The sequence below is a fragment of the Neovison vison genome, chromosome 1, assembly GCF_020171115.1.
Source record: "Neovison vison isolate M4711 chromosome 1, ASM_NN_V1, whole genome shotgun sequence".
Lineage (NCBI taxonomy): Eukaryota > Metazoa > Chordata > Mammalia > Carnivora > Mustelidae > Neogale > Neogale vison.
This window is the reverse complement of record NC_058091.1, coordinates 131,269,092-131,291,755: the sequence shown is the minus strand read 5'-3', so window position 1 is coordinate 131,291,755 and position 22,664 is coordinate 131,269,092. Positions and strand designations below refer to the sequence as shown.

The 22,664-nt window shown below is 35.8% G+C and overlaps 1 protein-coding gene across 2 annotated transcripts in view; it reads left to right on the top strand.

The window, feature by feature from the left end:
- Positions 1-17,182, top strand: part of BLOC1S5 (biogenesis of lysosomal organelles complex 1 subunit 5) — a 44,119-nt gene extending 26,937 nt beyond the window's left edge. Inside the window, exons 4-5 of one of the 2 annotated variants that reach the window (XM_044258646.1) lie at positions 262-320; positions 15,659-17,182. In XM_044258646.1, the coding sequence (XP_044114581.1) occupies positions 262-320; positions 15,659-15,838 (239 nt within the window). In that variant the 3' untranslated portion in view covers positions 15,839-17,182. The remainder of the gene's footprint in view (positions 1-261; positions 321-15,658) is intronic. The other variant, XM_044258657.1, reaches the window with a different exon arrangement.
- The last annotated feature ends 5,482 nt before the right edge of the window (positions 17,183-22,664 follow it).

Here is a 22,664-nt window from a genome sequence, read left to right as displayed (position 1 = left end):
AGTACTTAAAATGCCCTTGGCTTGTACCTCAAAGTTCAAGAATGATGGTGGTTCTATAAGGACGGCATCCCTAATAGACTAGCAAAACTTCCTTTTTCCCTTCTAGCCACCTCACCATGATCAAAATAGTATCAGTTCTGTTGTATAGCTTCATGAGATCTGAAACAATCCAAGTGTTTTGGTGTGTTTTGTTTTGTTTTGTTTTCAGGTAAGTCTTGAATAAGGACTGCTGACTGAAACCCATTGTCTGTTTTATTTCAGTGCAAGCAGCTTCTGACTCAGTCTGTAGACTCCAACAGAGGGAGCAGGAACGAAAGAAGGTAAAAGTAGATCATTTGGCTAATGGGGTCTGTAACTGTTACTGTCATCATACTGTTATCAGTTGCTTTTGTTTTTTAAGATTTTATTTATTTATTTGATGGACAGAGATCATAAGTAGGCAGAGAGTCAGGCAGAGAGGCGGGGGCGGGGGGGAGGTGGGGGGGCGGGAAGCAGGCACCCCTGCTGAGCAAAGAGCCTGATGCGGGGCTGGATCCCAGGACCCTGAGATCATGACCTGAGCCGAAGGCAGGGGCTTTAACCCACTGAGCCACCCAGGTGCACCAGCAGTTGCTTTTGATTAAAAAAAAAACAACCTTCAAATCTGTTTTCTTTATGCCGTGATTTAAAAAGATTTAAAAATGACTAATTCATTGAAGATACGTTGAGGAGGTGTGAACACATGATTGCACCATTCATATTCTTCTAGTTCAAATTGTAGACCTCTTTTTTTTCTTTTTCAACATTACCATCTTTTCCCTGAGAGTAGTATTTGTCTGATTGAGAACAGAGAATAAGACTTTTACACAGGACAAAAAATACCCACCAGATTGAAAATATAAATCTTTTTTTTTAAGCATGAAACATTGATGAGTAGGTTATGTATATTTCTTCTAGAAAAGGAAGGATTCATGCCTGTGGGTGAGTTATTTAATGAATAGTCCTATGAGTATGTGAATTACTAGCTGAGTAGTGCTTTGCTTATTGAAAGTCTATCTTAAGTACATTCAGATGTGGAAAAACAGCACAAGAATTTAAGTTCCTATGATTTTTTTTTTTGCTGTTTTCACTTATAATTTATGTATTTTTATAACTTAATCATTGTTGTAAACTAACAAAGATAGACTTTTTAAGAAATGTTGAAAATACTAAATCACTCTGAATATAATGCCTTTTATGTATCAACAAGTGTAACTATCTCCATTTCTATGGAATGGGTTGTGTTCAGATCTGCACTGTATAAAAATTGAGTGGAAAAAACCTTGCCAGAGTTTAAGTTTCCACAGCCTCTGTTTAACTCTAAATATCAATACAGAGTTTAAAAATTCAAAAATTTGGTGAGTTAGACCTTACTGAAAGGACTTGACATTCAGGCAGGTGAAGACTGCCCAGGAGGAGTAGGGGCCTGGCAGGCTGGGTCAGGAAGCAGGGCCCCTGAGCATGTTGACAGAATGGCAAGGCAAAGCCCGGACTGGGAAACCTGTCAGGGTGTAGTGCGTACAGTGTCCAGAGAGCACTGTAAAGGCAGGCACAGGAGCTCATGTGGACCATCCCAGGCTAGACAGCAGGTATTTTTTTTTTCTCTACTCTGTGGGGTGCCACTGGGGATGAAAGATTTTAGTTTGTTAAGTTTAAGGCAGTTCATACACTCAGGAACGAACAATCCAGAAGAGGAGTCTCAAACCACTAACACTAATATGATGTAGGATAAAGTAAGAGCTGTGTTCAAGTTACAAAGAACTTTGTAGGATCTTGGCAGAAGGAGTAATGTAGTAGGAACATGGTGGCATTCGAGCCCAACCTTAATCAGTGAGTAGGAATTCAGTTGATGGAAGATGGGGCAAAGCTGTTATAGGATGAGGGGATACAGTGTAAGCAAAGACAAAAGACGTAAGAAGTCCATAGTCTCGCACAGCCACTATGTAGAGTATCTAAATGGGAGATGATTGTGGAGAATCTTCAATGCTATGTTAAACAATTTGTGGTGGAGGGCACCAGCACCATTTCTGGTTTTGAGAAGCAGAAAAGCTGTTTGATACAACACTGGCTATACTGGCTGTTGCGTAAATAAGCAATTCTTTTTATTTATTTATTTATTTATTCAAAATAAAAATTTTAAAAAAGAGTGTTCTGTGTAGCATGTTATTATATGATTTAAGCAGATTCACCTGAATATGCGCTCAGACATTATTGATCTTTCTTCCTAAGACATTGTCAGAACAGTTACGATTGTGATAAAATGTCAATTCTTGCCACTCTTTAGCAGAACTAACCTAAAATTAAATTTAATTGGAATAATTTCTCTTGTCACGTGGAATTTTTTCACATTTGGTGTATTAACAGTGTATGAGTAGGAAAATGACCAGCTTAAGTGAGAAAATACCTGGAATCTTCGACTTCCAGTGTTCCCTTTGTTGGCTCGCCTCATCCCCTTACACAAATCCTTGAGCTTCAAGCTCCTCAGTTGCAAAATAAATACCAGTTACACTTACCTGTCAGATTGATTTTTCTCCTTATACCAGGTAAATTGTATTATATAATCTGCATGAAACAGCTTTGCAAATTGTACTGCATCAAGTGGAAGGCACCATTTTCCCCCTGCCAGCTTGATTATTGTTTAAGGTGCAGACAGTCACTCTGTGGGTAGGAGCCCTGCTGTGGTCTCTTAAGTTGGTGAAGCATTTGAGAATTCCATGCATTCATGATTTCTTAAATTAAAAGATACTAAGATACTGTACCTTGGTTTGAATAAAAATGGCTTTAAGAAATAATAAAGGCCTTAGATTATGTTAGTCTTACATATATTTCTTACAGGTAATATGTCGGAGAATGTTTTAATGTGGAACGCACATTAAAAATTAGTATTTTAAACTTTTTTTTTTTTTTTTAAAGATTTTATTTATTTATTTGAGAGAGACAGTGAGAGAGAGCATGAGCGAGGAGAAGGTCAGAGAGCGAAGCAGACTCCCCATGGAGCTGGGAGCCTGATGTGGGACTCGATCCCGGGACTCCAGGATCACGCCCTGGGCCGAAGGCAGTCGTCCAACCAACTGCGCCACCCAGGCGTCCCTAAAAATTAGTATTTTAGAATGTACTGAAGTGTGTTTCACTAACTGTGCCATGCTAATGGCATTTACGAAGCTACATGTGTAAGAATCCACTCCAATTATTTTCTTTTCTCAAGAAAATTTAATAAAATTGACCAGCTGAATGTTACACAAAGATGCATTTCTCAGACAACGCTCAGAGAAAAGTAATAATTCTTCATATTCTGCAGATCAATAAACCTTTAGTCTCTGTTTCTTTTTTAGTGCTTGTCTAGTTAGCAGAACATTTGAAATATGCATCTTTAAGGACCCTTTTTCTATACTGCTGTATCTGATTTCTGCAGAAACTTTGACATGGCCGAGGTTTCGGATTACATATATATAAAAGATACAGACAAGTTTAAATTTTCATCTAGCAAATGTGTACAAAGCAAAACTGACCTCTAGCTGGGTCGTACAATCTCATGTTAATTGTTGTCCTTGGTTATACTGTTGGCTCCATTTTGTATATTTGAATGGCTCTCAGAACAAAGAAAGATGGGAGTAGTAATGGAATAAAATAGACTATTGCCATTAATCTTTAATTCTTTTATGTCAAGACAATATGTGGAATTCTGTGGGAAGTAAATTATGATAAACGTCATTCATCCAAATTACACTTCCCACAATTGATACCTAAAAGTACATTCAGAAGAACAATAAATGCACATTCCCCAGTTGTTTAACATATGTCTTGAAAACTACCCTCTAGTACAAATTGCATTTTGGAAGCTAGCATTAAAAGTAGTGAAATGAAAATACAGCTAGTTTAGAAAATTCACGGACTTAAAAATATACCATCAAGGGAAACACGCTGTGAATACCCGTCAGCAGTTTAAACTTAAACATGCACACATGTCAACTTTTGAAGCCATATTTGACCAGACGAGAGATAATAATAAATACGAATCCTCTGATTCATCTTGTCTACATATACTCACTTGATTTTAGTTGTACCCCTGCACGATTTTTTTCATGAGAGCAAGGAAATAACACATACGTTGTTCGTCACAGAGTTTGACAGTACAAAGGAACAGATCAGTATGCAGTAGTCTGTTTAAAATCCTTTCTGATGGCTATCACATTCTGACACTTCTAACTGCAGTAAATTCTTTTTCATTTTTTGGTATAAGGCCTAGGTTAAATTAGTGACAGTGTATTACTGACAGATGTTTGAAAGGGCCTTTTAGGCCTTAGTTAGCTTATTCAGAGTTTCCCTGTAGGCCAGGATGTCTCAACCTCTGCACTGTGACCTTTAGAATAGGTAATTCTTTGTTGTGGCAGCTTGGTAGGATGTGTACAAGCATCTTTGGCTTTTACCCACCACATGCCTATAGCACTTCCTTCCCCCTAACCTGTGCTGTGATATCCAAAAATTTGAGGGACAAGAGAAAATTAAATGATGGTTAAAATCCACCCCTCCCCAGTTAAGAATCACTGACTTAGACTATAATATGTACAAAATTTTGTTTTTATTTTGTTTTTACAAAATTTTGTTTTTACGGTTCACTTATAGACCTGTTCTTAGACATAGGTTGGCTTCTTTTTAAATTTATCTCTAATGAGATAAATGTAAGTCAGTCAATGTTCTATTACTATTTTTTCCTTGTAGAGAAAAATAAAAATCATTACAGCAAAATACTCTGTACACAGTTGTAGCTCATTTATAAACTTCTCTTTCTTCTCTTTTAAAGTTGGCATTTTCTAATTTTATTTTAAAAACACATTTATCCACTCATTTAAGAATGTAACTGATTCCATTTAGAAAGCACCCTCTGACACCTGATGTGAGAATTTTTTTGTTGTGGTAAAATAAGTGTAACATAAAATTTACCATTTTAACTGATTTTAAGTGTGTAGTTCTGTGACATTAAGTACATTCACATTGCCCTACAAGCATCACTACCATCCATTTCCAGAACTTGCATCTACCCCAACTGAGACTCTACCTGTTAAACACTAACTCCCCTTTCCTACTTCCTTGATTCCTGGCAACCAGCACTCCACTGTCTGTCCCTATAATTGGACTAGTCTAGGTACCTGTGCTAAGTGGAATAGTACAGCATTTATCTTTTTGTCACTGGCTTATTTCTTTGTTCACCTATGTCATAGCCAGTACCAGAATTTCATTCCTTTTTAAGAATGACTAGGACTCCATTATATGTATATTCCATATTTTGTGTATCCATTCATTTGCCTTTGGATACTTGTGTTGCTCCCACATTACCACTATTGTGAATAACACTGCTATTAACTTGAGTGTACACCTATTTGTTCAAACCCCTGCCTTCAGTTTTTTTAAGTATACACTCAAGATGGAACTACTGGATTAAATGGTAATTCAATTTTTAATTTTCTGAGGAACGACCATCCTGTTTCCTGTAGTCACACTTCTCTATATTCCCATCCACAGTGCACAAGTGTTCCATTTTCTCTGCATCCTTGTCAACACTTGTTATTTTCTGTTTCTTTGGTAGCAGCAGTCCTAATGGGTGTGAGATGGTATCTTACCATGGTTTTGATTTGCATTTCTTTAATGATTATCATTATCATTACTTTAATGAGTATCTTTTCCTTTGTTTATTGGCTATTTTTATGTCTTTTTTGTAGAAATGTTTCTTGAAGCCCTTTGCCCATCTTTTAATCAGGTTATTTGGTTTTGTTTTTGTTGTTATTGAGTTGTAGGAGTTGGTTAATATATGTTGGATATTAACCCCTTATCATACATATGATGTGTAAATACTTTCTCCTGTTCTGTGGGTTGGCTTTCACTCTGTTGATAGTGTCCTTTGATACACACAAGCTTTTAATTTTGATGAAGTTCAATTTTTTTTTTTACTTTCATTGCCTCTGCTTTTGGTGTGATAGCCAAGAAATCATTGCTAAATCTATTGTCATGAAGCTTTCCCCTGTTGTCTTCTAAGAATTTTATAGTTTTAGATCTTGACAGTTAGATCTTTGACCTATTTTGAGTTAATTTTTGTATATGATGCAAGGTAAAGGTCCATTTTCATTTTTAGTTGCATGTAGATACCCAGTTTTCCAGCACCACTTGTTGAAAGGATTGCCTTTTCCCTATTGAATGATTTTTGACACTCTTATCAAAAATCACTTGACCATCTATCTAAGGGTTTATTTCTGAACACTTCTATTCTAGTGGTCTGTGTGTTTTTCCTTATACTAGTACGACACTGTTTTGACCACAGTAGCTTTGTGGTAAGTTCTGAAATCAACAAATGTATTTTGTAAAATGAAGGTTTTATTATTATTCAGATATGGTAAGACCAACTGATAAAGGGATGACTGCCATGGAAAGACTGTTTATTATTCATAGTTCCCAAATGGAGGTTGTATGCTGTACCACACAGGACCATATGAGGATGCACCAAGGTTAGTCAGGAGGTGGGGTGGGGGGGGCAGGGAGACAGGTTATTATCATTCATATTATTGTGGTTTCAGCAGGAAGGAACATGTGAGACAGTGTTAGCAGACTTAGGATTGGCTAATTTGAACAATTTCAGAAGGCTCTAGGGGATAGGGGCTGTCTGGCTTTGTGTGATTAGAGCAAGTAGATAGTGGCCCAGGGGCTGAGATCCCAGTAAAGGTGGTTGGGGTATGGACTCTCAGTTGGTTGGCTTGCTTATAAAAGGTACACTCATAGGGGAGTCATGAGTCCTGTCTCTAGGAATAAGCTAGCCGTGGGAAGGAGAGTCTCTTTCCAGGGTTAGCAAGACCCCAGTTATCAAAACTAGAACACATGGTCAAGACAGTGTGAGGCCTCCAACTTCATTCTTTTTTCAGGATTGTTTTGGCTACTTGGTGTCACTTGAGATTTCATATGACTTTTAGGATGTATTCTATTTCTGTAAAAAAAGTCATTCTAATTTAATAGGGATTCCACTCACCCTGCAGATCACTTTGGATAGTACTGACATCTTAACAATATTAAGTCTTCCAATCCATGAACATGAGGTGCCTTTCCCTTGACATGTCTTTAATTTCTTCTTTAGGAATGTTTTCTAGTTATCAGTGTACAAGTCTTTTGCACAAGTCTCCTTGGTTAAATTCATTCCCAAATAGTCTTTTAAATGCTACTGTAAATAGAATTTTCTTAATACTCTTTTTGAATTGTTCATTGTTAGTATATAGAAATGCAATTGATTTTTGAGTTTTTATTTTGTATCTGGAAAATTTGCTGAATTTGTTGATTCTAGTGAGGTTTTTTTTGTGTGAAACCTTAGGGTTTTCTGCATATAAGACTATGCTCTCTGTAAGCACAGATAATTTTACCTCTTTTCCAATTTAGATGCCTTCTTTTTTTTCTCTCCTAATTGCCCTGGCTAGGACTTCTAATACTAAGTTCAGGAGAAGTGGCAAAAGCAAAATTCTGTTGTCTCCTTCCTGATATTAGAGGGAACGCTTTCAGTTTTTTGCCATTGGATATGATGCTACCTGTGAGTTTTTCACATATTGGCCTTTATTATGTTGAGATAGTTTCCTTTTATGACTAGTTTATGGAGTGTTTTTACCAGGTAAGGGTCTTGAACTTTGACTAATATGTTTTCTGCGTTAGATTGAAATGGTTAACGTGTTTTTTTTCTCTTCATTCTGTTGATGTAGTATATTTTTTTCATTGATTTTTGTGTGTTTTAAACCATCCTTACATTCCAAGAGCAAAATAGTGTGTGAATATTTTAATATGCTTTTGAACTCAGTTTGCCACTAATTTATTGAGGATTTTATATCAGTATTCATCAGGAATATTGATCTGCACTTGTTTTTTTTTCTTATAGTGTCTTTTTTTTTTTTTTTTAAAGATTCGTTTATTTATTTGACAGAGGGAAACACAGTGAGAGAGAGAGAGCATAAGCAGGGTGAGTGGGAGAGGGAGAAGCAGGCTTCCTGCCGAGCAGAGAGCCTGATGGGCTCGATCCTAGGACCCTAGGATTATGACCTGAGCTGAGAGCAGATGACCGACGACCGAACCACCCAGGCGCTCCATTTTTCTTCTAGTGTCTTTATCTGCCTTTCGTCTCAGGACATTGGTGACCTCACAGAATGAGTTGGGAAGTCTTCCCTCCTCTTCAAATTTTTTGAAGAGTTTGAGAAGGATTAGTATTAATTCTTCTTTAAGTATTCTGTAGAATTCACCAGTAAACTCATCTGGTTCTGAAATGACTTGATTTTTAATACCACATGCTCTCCTAAACTCTTGCTAGAAGAGGAAAAACTATTTTAAAGTTAGTTTCACTTTTGTTTTTTAAAAATTAGCAGGAGCCCCACATATAAATCCCCAAGTGGTTAACAGTGTGTGCCTGTACTTTTTCTCTACCTATTCAGGTGTATTTGGTTTTTTGAAGCTCTTAATTGCTTTTGAAATTGGAATGTAAAATACTTGTTAGTTTCTGTCATTTTTTAAAACATTGCCAATCCTGAGACTAATAATTTTATATATTACTTGGTTTAAACAATGTTATATAGCAAAAAAGAGTAGAAAACTGGATTTTTACTCTTGATTCTACCTTATTCTAAGTGTGTGTCCATGGAAATATGTCTGTATAGGAGCAGCATATATACCATATTTGACACCAAGAATAGACCTTCTTTTAACGCTTCTCCCAAAAAATTATGTTTAATAATAAGTCAGATGTTAAAGAATAATGAATGACAAGAACAAAAACGCAGATGGTATTGTTTTTAACTTCATGTATGTAGTCACACCAATAAAAAAATAAAAAACTTGAAAGAACTATAACACCAAAGGAAAAAAGTAAGTAATAAATTTAAGTGCATTGATTATTTTTTGGAAAAAAAAGAAAAAAGTCACCTATATATTGTCTGTTATGGTAATTAATAATATTACTGCTTGCTTTTGATTCTTAGGCAGATTGGTTAATAACCTCATTGAATTTGATATTTGACTATTCAAATTAAATAGTATAGACAGATTTATTAATCTCTTTGATTCACAGTTGATTTAAAATGGTTTTTATTATAATTTTGAAATTTCTTTGACATTAATATAAATATAATGCTTATATTTATATTAATATAATTTAATATAAATTAATAATAAATAATAAAATAAATAATAATAAATTAATATACTATAAATATAAGATAAATAGTTCAGAAAAGTGTCAAGCATAAGAATAAGTCCGGAAGAGCGTCATAAAAATCGCATCACAATGAATTCCAGAAATTGCAATACTGTCTTTATTCTTTGGCAGTTGTTCTGATGGCTCTCAGTGTCCCCATAGTATAAAAATGTTAAGTCTAAATAAAAACATACTCAAACTTAAGTACAAAAAAATGGTAGTACAGAATAATGGATTTGAACTGATTCAGATCTTACCTGCATTTGCCCTACTGTCATCGTTTAAGTGCAGTTATATTTAATTCCCCAGAGGTTGGAGGGGCTTAGTGTCTAAAGAAAGCTGAAATGATTCTGGACTACTTGGTATTTACTTTGGAAATAAACATGTATAGCTGACTTCATCTTTGTCCGGGACTGGTTATGTAACTGGAAGTCCTCTAAATTCACTTCAGTGTAAAAGACACAATTTATTAAAGTATAAATAATAAAAATGTGTTAATTTGAAACACATTATTAAAATTCAACAGTAACCTCAGTAATTGTGTAAAGCTTTAGACGAAAGAAGGATTGTTGGTTTAGGAGTATTTTATCACCGACATTTTTCAGTATGGTCAGTGCCTGGTGATGATAAAAAACAGTCTTTCATTTGTTTGTGTCCTTGATGTAAATTCTCTGCAGACAATCCACGGTCTTATTACTTGCCCCCAGGGCAGAGCTCTCTCAGCCTCCTGCTGTGGCTGTGCCCGGTGCATATTGTATCATTGCTGAAAAGAGAAAGCTGCAGACCATCCTATGTGATGTGACTTCATTTTGTTGTTATTAAAGAAATACGTTTGTACAAACATCAGAAAATAATCTTTAGTCCTCATTGAACTATTTATAATACCGGGAAAGAGTTTGCTAGAGGAAGGATTTGGTGTGTATGTAGGGAACTATCACTTCCTATCAGACTTGTATGAAGCTGTTTGACCATAACTAGAGTTAAATGGGATCATTGTTTTTCAAATGTGTTTTAATTAAAGGAACATTTATTTCAGACTAAATCTCACATAGAACCCCATTTCTTTTTCTTTTTTCTTTTTTTTTTTTTGGCTATTTAAATTTTTTTTTTTTTTAATTTCTTTTCGGCATAACAGTATTTATTGTTTTTGCACCACACCCAGTGCTCCAGGCAACCCGTGCCCTCTCCAATACCCACCACCTGGTACCCCAACCTCCCACCCCCCGCCCCTTCAAACCCCTCAGATTGTTTTTCAGAGTCCATAGTCTCTCATGAGAACCCCATTTCTTGAACATAAAAGCAGAATTGCTGTTTCTGAAAGTGATGTGCCCAGGAGATGATGGTCTGCAGTTAGCGTGGTTATTTATAAAAGATTTTTCCTGATTTCTGAGAGTTTTTTGTAGTTGTGACCAGATGCATTGGCATTTCGGGCTAAGTCCTTGGCTTCTGTAACCTCCTCATGTATGAGCTGGGGCGCACGTTGGCGTTAGAATGCCTTCAGCGGAGTTGAAGTATTGTGACAGTCAGTTAGGGGGCTCATTCAGTGTTGCTTTCAGTTAAGCAGCTGCTCAGCTCCTTGTCCTATTCCAGGGAAGTTACAACTGGCCAGACTGCATTTCCGTACATTTTGAATAGCTAGACCCTAGGATAACCTTCCCTCCTGTCGTAGAATACTTTTCAACTCTTTGCCTAGGTGATATGTAAGATACAGCTAATTGGGAATTTTTCTGCTATTACATAAAATAAAACCTTATGGGAATCTTAGAAAATGGAACATTCCATCTAGCCAAGTTGACCTCACAGCTGAGGTTTTTATCTTCTTCAGGCACACCACTTTCATCACTTTATTTTGGGAGGAAATCTTTAAAAAATATATTTCATACTTTTCTGGTTTTCATAAAAATTATTATTATAGGCTAAATCTCTTTATGAAATTAGGAGTTATTGAAAATAGTTTTACATGATGGTGAATATAGGGGTGTCCTGAGAGAGAGTTTTTCTCTTTGGGAAATACCCTTAAATACTATGTGTGTTCTAAGTTTTTGTATCTGTGTTCTCCCTCCCCATAAGGCTGATGCCTATCATTTCTTCCTATCTCATTTATCAGCATTTTTTTTCTAACTTGTGACTTTTAATATGGTGTACTTTTGAAAACCAGTTAATTAACATGGTTAGAATTGTGTGTAAAGTAAGGTAGGTTAATTCAGAATCAAACAAGCTTTTCACGAATACTGCAGTATTTGTAATTGGACTTGACTTTTATTTTTTCTTTTGTTGGATTAAAAGACTTACTCTAGGGACTCCTGGGTGTCTCAGTGGGTTAAGTCTCTGCCTTCGGCTCAGGTCATGATATCAGGGTCCTGGGACTGAGCCCCACATGGGGCTCTCTGCTCAGCAGGGAACCTGCTTCTCTCTCTCTCTCTCTCTCTCTCTGCCTGCCTGTGATCTCTGTCAAATAAATAAATAAAATCTTAAAAAAAAAAAAAAGACTTACCATATAGTTCTCCCCTCAGTTTCAGTAGATGTTATTCCAGCTAGGCAGATGTTATTTATTTATGTAAAGAGTATGGTATTGGCAGTACATGAACGTAGAAGCTGTCCTTTAATTTTCTTTACTGGTTGGTAAGAAGAATGCAAGATTGCGTAGCACTTACTTTTCTTATTCATTCATTCATTCATTCATTCATTTGAGAGAGAGAGAGTGAGCGCGCACAAGCAGGGGGAGAGCGAGTGGGAGGGAGAGGGAGAAGCAGACTCCCCGCTGAGCTGGGTGGAGCTGGAGAGGAGCCTGGGATCAGGACCTGAGCTGAAGGCAGATGCTTAACCCACTGAGCCACCCAGACATCCCTCATAGTATTTTCTTTTATTAAAAGTGAGAGTCTGAGATAAAACTAAAAGTGACCTCAAGAAGTTCTTGATGAGAAAGCAAGACTAAATTTTCAGCTAGATTAGAGCATAGGCCACATTCACCTTCTTTTTACCTGAACAGTGAGGCCAAGGAGTGATCTATCTTTTGTGAAGAAGCTAGTTGGAATATACATTTTTAGTCATAATATTCTGAAACTACGAAATAGACATACTGGTATTTAATGACATCTTAAAGTCCTTTCTTAGAACCAAATGATAAGGAGGATTGAAATTGAGTATAGGAATGGGAAGGGGAAACTCAGTTTTATTTGAGTTGCCTATATTGTTGAAATTATTACAAGAATCCATTGCTGAAATTGGATTACTAAAACTAGAATGCCGGGGTGGTTCAGTTGGTTAAGCATCTGCCTTTGGCTCAGGTCATGACCCCAGGGTCCTGGGATGAAGCCCGGCATTGGGCTCCCTCAGCTCAGCCCGGACCTGCCTCTCCCTCTCCCTCTGCCCTGCATGGACCTATGCATGCACGCAGGGTTTCTCCCTTTCTCTCTCTCAAATAAATAAAATCTTTAAAAATAAATATTGAATATTTTTTGAATTTATTAAAATTAATAAAATAAAAAATAAATTCTTAAAATTAAAGGACAGAAAATGAGGAGGATAAAAAGTGGTTTGATTTTCCTTCTAGATGTTTTGCTTATAATTTGTATAATAGTGATATTAATTTTTATTAAGTTCCATAGGCATTGAGCTAGGAACTGTACATATATTACCTCTGGACTTCATATTTACTTATGAATGTAAAGTATTTTCCTCATTTTAAAGTTAAACTTCAGCTTGCTAAGGGTCAAGCAGCTGGTAGCAAGTGAACCAGAATTTAAAGTTAGGTTTATATGCTTCCCAAATCATTTTTCCATTGAATTGCACTGGAAAAAGTGCTCTCTGGTGGGAAGTGAAATTAGGGCTGTTGCCTTGTGGTCTAAATCACAGGGTTGGCTGAGCCAATTATGACATATCTTAAAAGAATAAAAAGAAAAGAAAAATCTATTAGGCAATATCTGAGTGTGCATGTTTAGTATTTTCTGATTTATTAAAAAATAGTTTACAGCTAAAAGCAGGATCCCATCTTGAGAAAGTCTATGTGCATTTTCTTCTATCTTTAGTCTGACTGTGGCTTTTCTCCTAGAATATAAGAATTTTTGCCAAAGTTCCATGAAAAGAGTTTAATGAACTCTTCATGTTTTATTCATTTTTTGGAGGCTGAAAAGTTAAAAAATAAAGTTCTGAATTTTGATTAGCCTGTTTCCTAACTTTTTGTTTAGCCTGTTTCCTAACTTTATTGCCACCAGCAAACCCCTCCCTAACCCTCTCCCCACCACTGTAGTGCCTGGTCTGAGGCACATGTTTTATGGGAATGTTCGACTTTAAGGCAAACTTCAGACTCACTCCAATCTGGTTTCACTTGAAAAGCCTCTGTGCAGAGAAACCGGATCAGATTGGCAAGAAAAAGCTCTTATAGTAGTTGTTTTTGTCCTGTAAAAGAGACTTTTTCTACCTGTGTAACCCTTCCTCTGGAAAGATCCAATTCGCACTTTGGATAAAAAAGGCATAGGTTGGGTATCACGAAGACCTAAGTTTGAATCTACAACTTAATAGCTGAGTGACCGTGGAAAAATACCTTTAGTGTCCTTAAACCTTAATCTTCATGTGTAAAGTGAAAATAATGTCATTTTATAACAGTAGTTTTTAGGAATAGATAAGATATGCAGGACAGGTAGCAAAAACATGTATTTCATAGATACTTAGAGAACAACAAATTATCCACCTTTTTATCTTGCTTATCATCATCTCAGATGAGAGAGAAAATGGAGCAGCTAGGATGTGATGACAGCATGAAAACACAGTTCCCATTTTTTTCCCTACTGGCTACCCTTTTGGCCTGACCAGGCCTCTGGGCACCAGTATCTGAGTGTGCCAGGTGTCCTGTTTTCATTAGAGTGCTGGAATTTATAATGACTTTAGGTGCTTTATAACTTTTTATGGTTTGTATCTGTCCCATTTTTTTTGTTTTTTGTTTTTTGTTTTTTTTTTTCTTAATAGAACTTAGTCTGTATCCAGACTTCTAAAGACATGTATGTAGAACATTTAAGGCAGGGAGATAAAATTATTTTTCTAACTCTCTTTCGTATTTAGTTTCTCTTTGTTGTACGTATTCAGAGATGATTAAAATTGTACTAAACTTACACCTTTGCACTTAACATTTTTTTTTTAAGATTTTATTTATTTATTTGTCAGAGAGAGAGGGAGAGAGAGCAAGCACACGCAGAGGCAGAGGGAGAAGCAGGCTCCCTGCCGAGCAAGGAGCCCGATGTGGGACTCGATCCCAGGACACTGGGATCATAACCTGAGCCGAAGGCAGCTGCTTAACCAACTGAGCCACCCAGGCGTCCCTGCACTTAACATTTTTTTATCTTTATTGTTGTGGTAGTCAAAAGAAAATTTTTTCATCTTCATGTAGAAATATTAAGAAACATCTCAAGAACTTAACTTATTTGCACAGATGCTTTTGGTATTTATTTACCTTAAGGAATGGAACAAAACCAGAAGAAATGACATGAGTTCTTTTCCAGTGATTAATAATCTTTGCATCCAGTGATTAATAATCTTTGCATATTAAAGATTAATAATCTTTTTTAGATTTAAAAGCTTTTTGGGGCACCTGAGTGGCTCAGTGGGTTAAAGCCTCTGCCTTCGGCTCAGGTCATGATCCCAGGGTCCTGGGATCGAGCCCCACATCGGGCTCTCTGCTCAGCGGGGAGCCTGCTTTCTCCTCCCTCTCTCTCTGCCTGCCTCTCTGCCTGCTTGTGATCTCTGTCTGTCAAATAAATAAATAATTAAAAAAATCTTTTAAAAAAAAAATCTTTTTAAAATTTTCTTTAAAAGAATTTTTGTTAATTTATTTGACAAAGAGAGAGCACAAACAGGGGGAGTGGCAGAGGCAGAGGGAGAAGCAGGCTCCCCGCTGCACAGGGAGCCCAACTCAGTCCCAGGATCCTGGAATCGTGACCTGAGCAAAAGGTGGATGCTCAACTGACTGAGCCAGCTAGGTACCCCCAAAGCTTTTTTAAATTTAAAATCTTTTTTAATGCTTAAAAAAAAATGTTATGTAAGACATGCACCTTGGTTTCTCATAGTAATGATTTCTTTTGGCATATATTCTTTACACTTGATTTAAAAATTATATACACTTAAATGGAATTTGAAAAGAAATAGAGACATGAAAATTTACTTGGATTGTATTTGATTTTGTCATTTAAAGATAATAGACATTTTAGAAATTTCAGAAATACGGTTACCATCTGAGTTCACTCATAGTAAGAGAAGCCTTAGATGTTTCTGATTTGTCATGTTCTTGTTAGACATTAAAACTGCCGTGCCATTTTAGCATTGTGACTTTCAAGCTGATTGCTGTAGTAGGCAAATACCAGAGTTAAAGTTATGTTTATCTCTTGTGCATAGAAGGATAATTGTCTGGAAAATGTCATGTGACTTTCAAATTTCTTTTCTCAGATTCTTAATGACCATTTAATAGCTAGTGAAAAACAGCATATAACCCAGTGGGAAGATTTCATGAAAGAACAACACAGCAGACAGGCTGAAGTGGATGAAGAGCACAGAAAAGCCATGGAGAGGCTTAAAGAACAGTATGCCGAGATGGAGAAGGACCTAGCGAAATTTTCAACCTTTTAAGAACTTTAACCACAACAGTGACAATTTAGTAAGAGAACATTGACTTCCCCCAAAAAACTGTGCCCACCAAACCATTTAGCCTGTGCTTCAAGCTTAGCAATATATTCAGTGGCACTCTTACATCAGAAGAAAGTTCTATTGGAGTCTTAATGAAGTGTCTAATAGAGGAAGAGAGCCACAACTTTCCAGTTTTAAGTGCCTATATATGACTATTTGAATGGGGGGGATAGGAGGGAAAAAATGGGATAAATTTGCTTTTTGTTAATCAGCATTGGGTGTCTTTTCAGTTGATTATCTCAGAGAACTGTAGGTATAGACTTAGAAAAATAATTTAATTCATTCCCATATTGGGTTAGTTATTGTGGCTTAGAAGGCAGATAGAATAGCTACCTGTCATAACGTCCTTGGCTATTGGAAGGAATGTATACAGTATTATTCCATGGGTAACGTGGACAAAGACAACTGTCTTTAGAGCAGAGATCCCATTTAAGAGAGGTGAGAGTCAAAATCTTTTCTCTACTGAGGCAAAGATGGCCACATTGGTCTTCGAGCCGCCCATTGGGAAGGGTTGCAGGTTTTACAGGACAGCATGATGCCACGTGTTTCACTGAATGACAAAACACACTTGTGAAGTGGCCTTCCAGCACTTAATATTTTCAGCTTTTAAAACAGACTTAGAAGGAAAAGCTTACCAAAAATATATTTGACGTTTAGCCTTTCCAAAAACCATAATCTTATCCATAGTATTTACCTCATTTTTGTGTCTATTTTGCTGTGGGTAAGCTTTGTAAGATAAATAATGTCTGTCCATGTTTCAACTGTGTAATGAGTAATCAGCAAAATCTGCCAAGGAGTCCCTCTGGAACCATATAAAGATTCTGGCTCTGAATAAACCAGAAGTGTTTGCCCACATGGCAAATGATCCATGTTAAATGTAAATCCTTTTTTAGTGTTTAACGTCTGTTCTCATAAGCAGGTGTATTATGATGAAACATGTACCAAGTCTGTCATCACTGTGATCTTTAAAAAAATCTGCATTTAACAGCCTAATTGAGAAACGAAGTTGATTTTTTATTTGCCATAAACCTAGCAAAATTAAATGCAATAATTTCTGAGATTTATAGCAAATGAATTCGAGGTATGGATAAATCTTTCAAATCTTTTTTATTGCTCTCCTGTAAAGAAAGGCACAAGAAAGAAAATACCCAACTTTCTCGTGTTATCTCAGTGTTGCTACTGCAGAGAAGTGACAATGCTTGCTTGTGTAAATTTATGGCTTACTGTCAAAGCTTCATTCTTGGCTGCATGTTGAAAATGTGATTAAAGTTAATAGAGGAGATGAAATAAGTATTTGAGATTTCTTTCAATAACACTGAACTTCGGCCAACTTTCTCTGTCCGCTACTGTAGGCTTGACAGGTTCATCAATCATTCTCTGGTACCTGGACTAAAAAGAGCACTTGCTGACACTAAGGCATGTTGGAATTTTCTTAATTCTCTTTCAGTGCATGGAAAAAAATAAAACCATACTTCCAAAAATAGCCCACACATGAAAAGGGAGGGGAACCTTAAATGAAAATTCCCTTTGTACTGTAGGCAGTTTTTGGAATGCTATTAATTGCCAACGCACCATCTGAACAGATGCCATAACCAAGAAATCAGGACTGTCTGTGTGTGTGAGAGCAAACGTGCTCTTAATGTAGCTGCTCCAGTTGCACAGCCAAGGTTTCTGATAGTGTCTGCTCCTCTCATATGATAATAAATACTGTCTAAGTTTGTATATTTCATACAAGGATCTGAAGGACTTCTTAAACCCAAATGAGTTGGTAAGCTCTTTGAACTGTAAACATGAAGGTAGTAAATTCTTTCTTTGTAACTTTGTTAGCTAGTCAACATGGTGTGTGAAAAAGACAGTTGGTTTGCCTTCCCCCTTAATATTCTCACTTCTGTTTCACAGTTTCCAAATCACTTTTGACAGATATTTTATTTACATTTAAAAATTAGTAATTACATAATTTACAACATTTCTGTTTATGCTGTTGAGCAGAGATGAAATGAGTCCTGTGTAGCTCCCAGGATTATTTTATAATGATCAAGTGAAGTAACGTTCTGCCCTTTTAAAGTATTATAAAAGTATTTGTTTTTAAGGTCTAAGTATTTTCTATTTTTCATTATGATTTCTCTTTTGACTTACGTATTTGTGGATGTTTTTTCATTTCTTAACCTGTAGATTTTTAAATTGTTCTTGTTGATTGATGCTTTAATTGGCTTGTGGTTAGAGACTTTGTTATATTGATATATTGAAATTTGTTATTTGCCTTATGACCTAAAATATTTTTAGTTTCTGTGTTTCATTAGCACTTGAACATGCTGTTTTCTAGTTCTTGGGTATCCACTAGACCAAACTTACCGTGTTGTTCAGATGATCTCTGCTTTACTGTTGTTTTTCTTCTGTGTAATCCCTCAGATTCTGAGATACTTTGAAATTTCATACTCTGGTGAGTTTTCTGATTCTTCCTATAATTCTGTCAGTTTTTGTTTTCTATATTTTGGAGCTTTGTTGTTAGGTACATACAACTTTGGAATTTTTTGTCTTCCAAGCTTGGAATTGACTCTTGTTGTCATAGCCTCTATTTCTAGAAATGTTTTTATTTCATTTTTTATTACTTTTAATTATGTGGGTTTTTTAAAAAATTTATATAGGCTGCACACATCAGCTGCTTAGTATTTGTAATTTAAAAATTATAACTGGATTTTTTTTCTATCTAATCCATTTAAATTTGGTGAAACTATTAATGTATTTGGATTCATTTATATCATCTTTAGTGCTTTTTGTCCTACCTTTTCTGTTTCCTCACTGCCCTTTTTTTTTTTTTTGCTTTCTTATAGATTAATTTTTTTGTTTTCCTGTTGATTCTCCCTCTACTAGTTTAGAAGGTAAAAAATTTAGTGCTTACCAAAAAATTTAATCTGCATAGTTAACAAATTCTAAAGTCAGTATCCTTACTGTCTTCCTAAACACCAGAAACTGTTGAACAAAGTTTGATTCCTCAATCAACTAAATTTAACTCAACTAAAATTAGAATTTTAAATCAAGTAAAATTAGAATTTTACTTTATCTCAGTTTAACTCCAAAAATAGCTATTTTACTGTATACAGTCAGTGTTTGTTTAGACTTACCCACAGTTTATCATTTTACTGTCCTTGAAAGATAGCTGACTCTATAATTCTAGATTGATGGGTCGATGGTTATTTTCTCTCGGTATTTAGTGATATTCTTTCCTTATCTTCTTGCTTCCATTATTGCTTCTGAAATCATGTCGTAGTCTGATCAGTGTTCCTTTGAAGCTAATTTGTCTCTTCTCTCACATTGCTTACAGTTTTTATCTTTGGTGTTTTCTTTTTTTAATTTAATTTTATTTTTATTTTCAGTGTTCCAAAATTCATTGTTTGTGCACCACACCCAGTGCTCCATGCAATACGTGCCCTCCGTAATACCCACCACCAGGCTCATCCAACCCAATTAAAGTCATTGTAATGCAATGTGTCTAGCTGTGGATTTCTTTTTGTTTTGTTTTAATTCCAGTATTTTTTATTTTGGTAAATTTCTTTTTATTATGCTGTACACATTCATTGAGCTTCCTAAACCTGAAAATTAGTGCTTTTCATAAATTCTGGAAAAGTTTCCATCATTATGTCTTTTAAATATTGCCTATTGCTCATTCTCTCTGTTCTTTCCTTTGAGAAATCATCGCACTCTGTTCTTTGTATCACTTTGGTTCATATTTTCTCTCTCTTCTTCAGTGTGTTGAATTCTAGATGGTTTCTTTAAATCTGTTTTTCTGTTCCCTAATTCTTGTGTTCTCACCATCTCTAATCTATTTATAACCTATACAGTTTTTTTTTAAATAACCTATTGAGTTTTTAATTAGTATTTTTTTTTAATCCATTTCCATTTCCAAAGTATTGTATTTTTCTTTCTCAAACATTCCTGGTCATTTGTCATAGCTACATTGTTACCTCTTTTTTTTATCTTAAAACATATTAAATGTATTTACGTACTGTATACATATGTAAATATACATATATTTACATACTATACTATATAAATGTATTTATATACTATATATATATATAATTTTGTATTTTTCTCCTTTTTTGTGGCTCTAAATCTACAATTTGTTGTAGTGTTGTCTGAAACAATTACAGTGATTTGTTTTCTAGTAAGGTCAGTGATTTTGGTTGACTTGGTATTCTTCTAAACTTTATTTTGGGGAATTTATTTAAAATATGTTCCCATAGAGAAGATACTGGTTTTGTTTTTGTTTTTATCAGTTTGTTCCTTGGGGCAACACCAACCTTGGATCACTTCTGTTTTCATCTTGGGTTTCCTTCCTCTGTCTCCTCTGCTCTTCAGTGCATGAACACACACATGCACATACATTTACTCACAAGTAGTGGGACCTTCATCCTCAAACATATGTGAGCTTCGGCATTCCTAGAAGAGGCTTTTTTTCCCTTCACAGATCTACTTGGAGTAAAGAAGGGCACATTGAGGTTCATTCTAGTTTACTCATTGAGAGTGCTACCCTCGGGGGCTTCATCAGTCCTGCTGTTCATCCAGCTGAGTCCCTGTTATGAACTGAATTGTGTCCCACCAAATTAATATGTTGAAGCCCAAACCCCCAATGTGATTGTATTTGGAGAGACCGCCTTTGAGAAGGTAATTAAGGTTAAATGAAGTGGGGCCCTAATCCCATAACACGGTATCCTTATATAAAGAGGAAGAGGCAACAGAGCACTCTGTCTCCACTTGCACACACAGAAAAGTTCATATGAGGACACAGCAAGAATTGGCCTTCGGCAAGCCTCACCAGAAATTGAATTTTCTGGAATTGTGATTGTGGACTCACTGCCTCCAGAACTATGAGATACCAGATCTCCTTTAAGCTGCCCCATCTGTAGTATTTTGTTATGGCAGTCAGGGGAGACTAATGCACAAGTCTCAAACTGTGTAACTCCTGTCCCCTGTGTAGATGTGGCTCCTTAAAGCTGGGCCCGTTCTAGGCTACAGGGATGGAGAAATGTCTTTAGGGCAGTTAACCATTTCCCAGTCTAAATTTTGGTATGGAATTTCACTCTTTCCTATCTGCCTTCAGTTGTTGCCATTTATTTACATTGCAATGAAAAAAAAATAGTTAAATTTTTTTCCCAGTGATATTCAGTAGCTAGTGAGATTTCTCTGTACAGAAATATCATGTTAACTTTTTTTTAAAGATTCTGTGTATTTATTTGACAGAGAGAGACACACAGAGAGAGGGAACACAAGCAGGGAGAGTGGGAGAGGGAGAAGCAGGCTTCCTGCCGAGCAGAGAGCCCAATGTGGGGCTCGATCCCAGGACGCTGGGATCATGACCTGAGCTGAAGGCAAAGGCTTAATGACCGAGCCACCCAGGCACCCCCAGAAATAGCATGTTAGACAAATATGCGTTGATTTTACTATAATAAAATTCACCTCCAAAAGCAATGTCCGTATTCTGGTATAAAAAGTGATACCTTTCGTTTTAATTATTGTGGCAAATATTGTCCATTTGATTATTTATTATCTGTGAACTAATTTGATTATTACTTCTGATAGATTCTTAATTCTTACTGGTTGTGAGCTACTGAAGACAAATAATACAGTAGTCTTGTTCTGAACCTATATTACTTTTATCTGAATAGTTCATTTTGGATTCTTTTTAGGACATACTGTGGTTTGTGAATATATAAATATTATGGATATATAGATAGAGGTACTAGATCTGTGGTATTAAACCAGAAATGCCATGAAAACCTGGAGGAGTCACAAATGCCTCCCAGATACATCGTAGGTTCTCTTCTTTGCTCCTGGAACACATAGGCTTTCCATCTGAACACTTCCATTCACTTTATGAACTGTTTCTTGCCATGCATTTATTTTGATGTATTAGGTTCTGGTTGCCATTACAAATTAAAAGTGGAGGGTTTTATTGCTTTGGAATTTAGCATAATGACTGCTTTTCCTGAAACTGTACCCTAGAGGCTCTTTTCTTTGCCATTTGGTGCTGTAAGTCTGTATCTCAGGATGAACAATACTAGAAAAATATTTTAAACATTCTTTTAGTTAAAATATTTGAATCTACCATTATAGAAAACATATTTTCTAGTATTTTTTTCTTAGCCCTTCAGAAAAGTTTTATAATCATTTCATTAATTTTCAACTCCAATAAATACGGATCTTAATATTTTATTGACTTACGTGCAACTCAAGGTCACAGAATGATTGGAAGGTCAAAATCAGTCGTATCACAGCCTTCTCTTCCTTTCTCTCATTTTAAAAATTTAACTGCTAAAAACAGTGCTCACTTGTGATTGATCTGGCAAAATTAACAAACAGCAGTATTTCCTTTGATATTTTCATATTTATGTTCTGTAAAAAAAAGAAACTGACATTTTCACAGGTGGTGTACCGCACAGAACAATAAATTAATAAGCACGCTAACATCCGATCCTCACAAAAATTCAAGATTCTAATGATCTCTGCAGAAATAAGCAAAATGTATTTAAGGTAAGTAATCAATACTCACATTTGTATAACACAGCTTATAGCTTACAGTTTACATTGTACTTTCAAGTGCCTTATATGTAATTTTATCTTACATCATCCTTGTAACAAAGCCTTATGCACTTTGTTTTTTGGAAAAAAAGTAACGTGATAGAAATACAAAGAATATAGTGTTTTGTTCCTCTAACGTTGAACCAGCAACATTAGCTAGATAATTCTTTTATCTTTTTTGAAAAAAAAT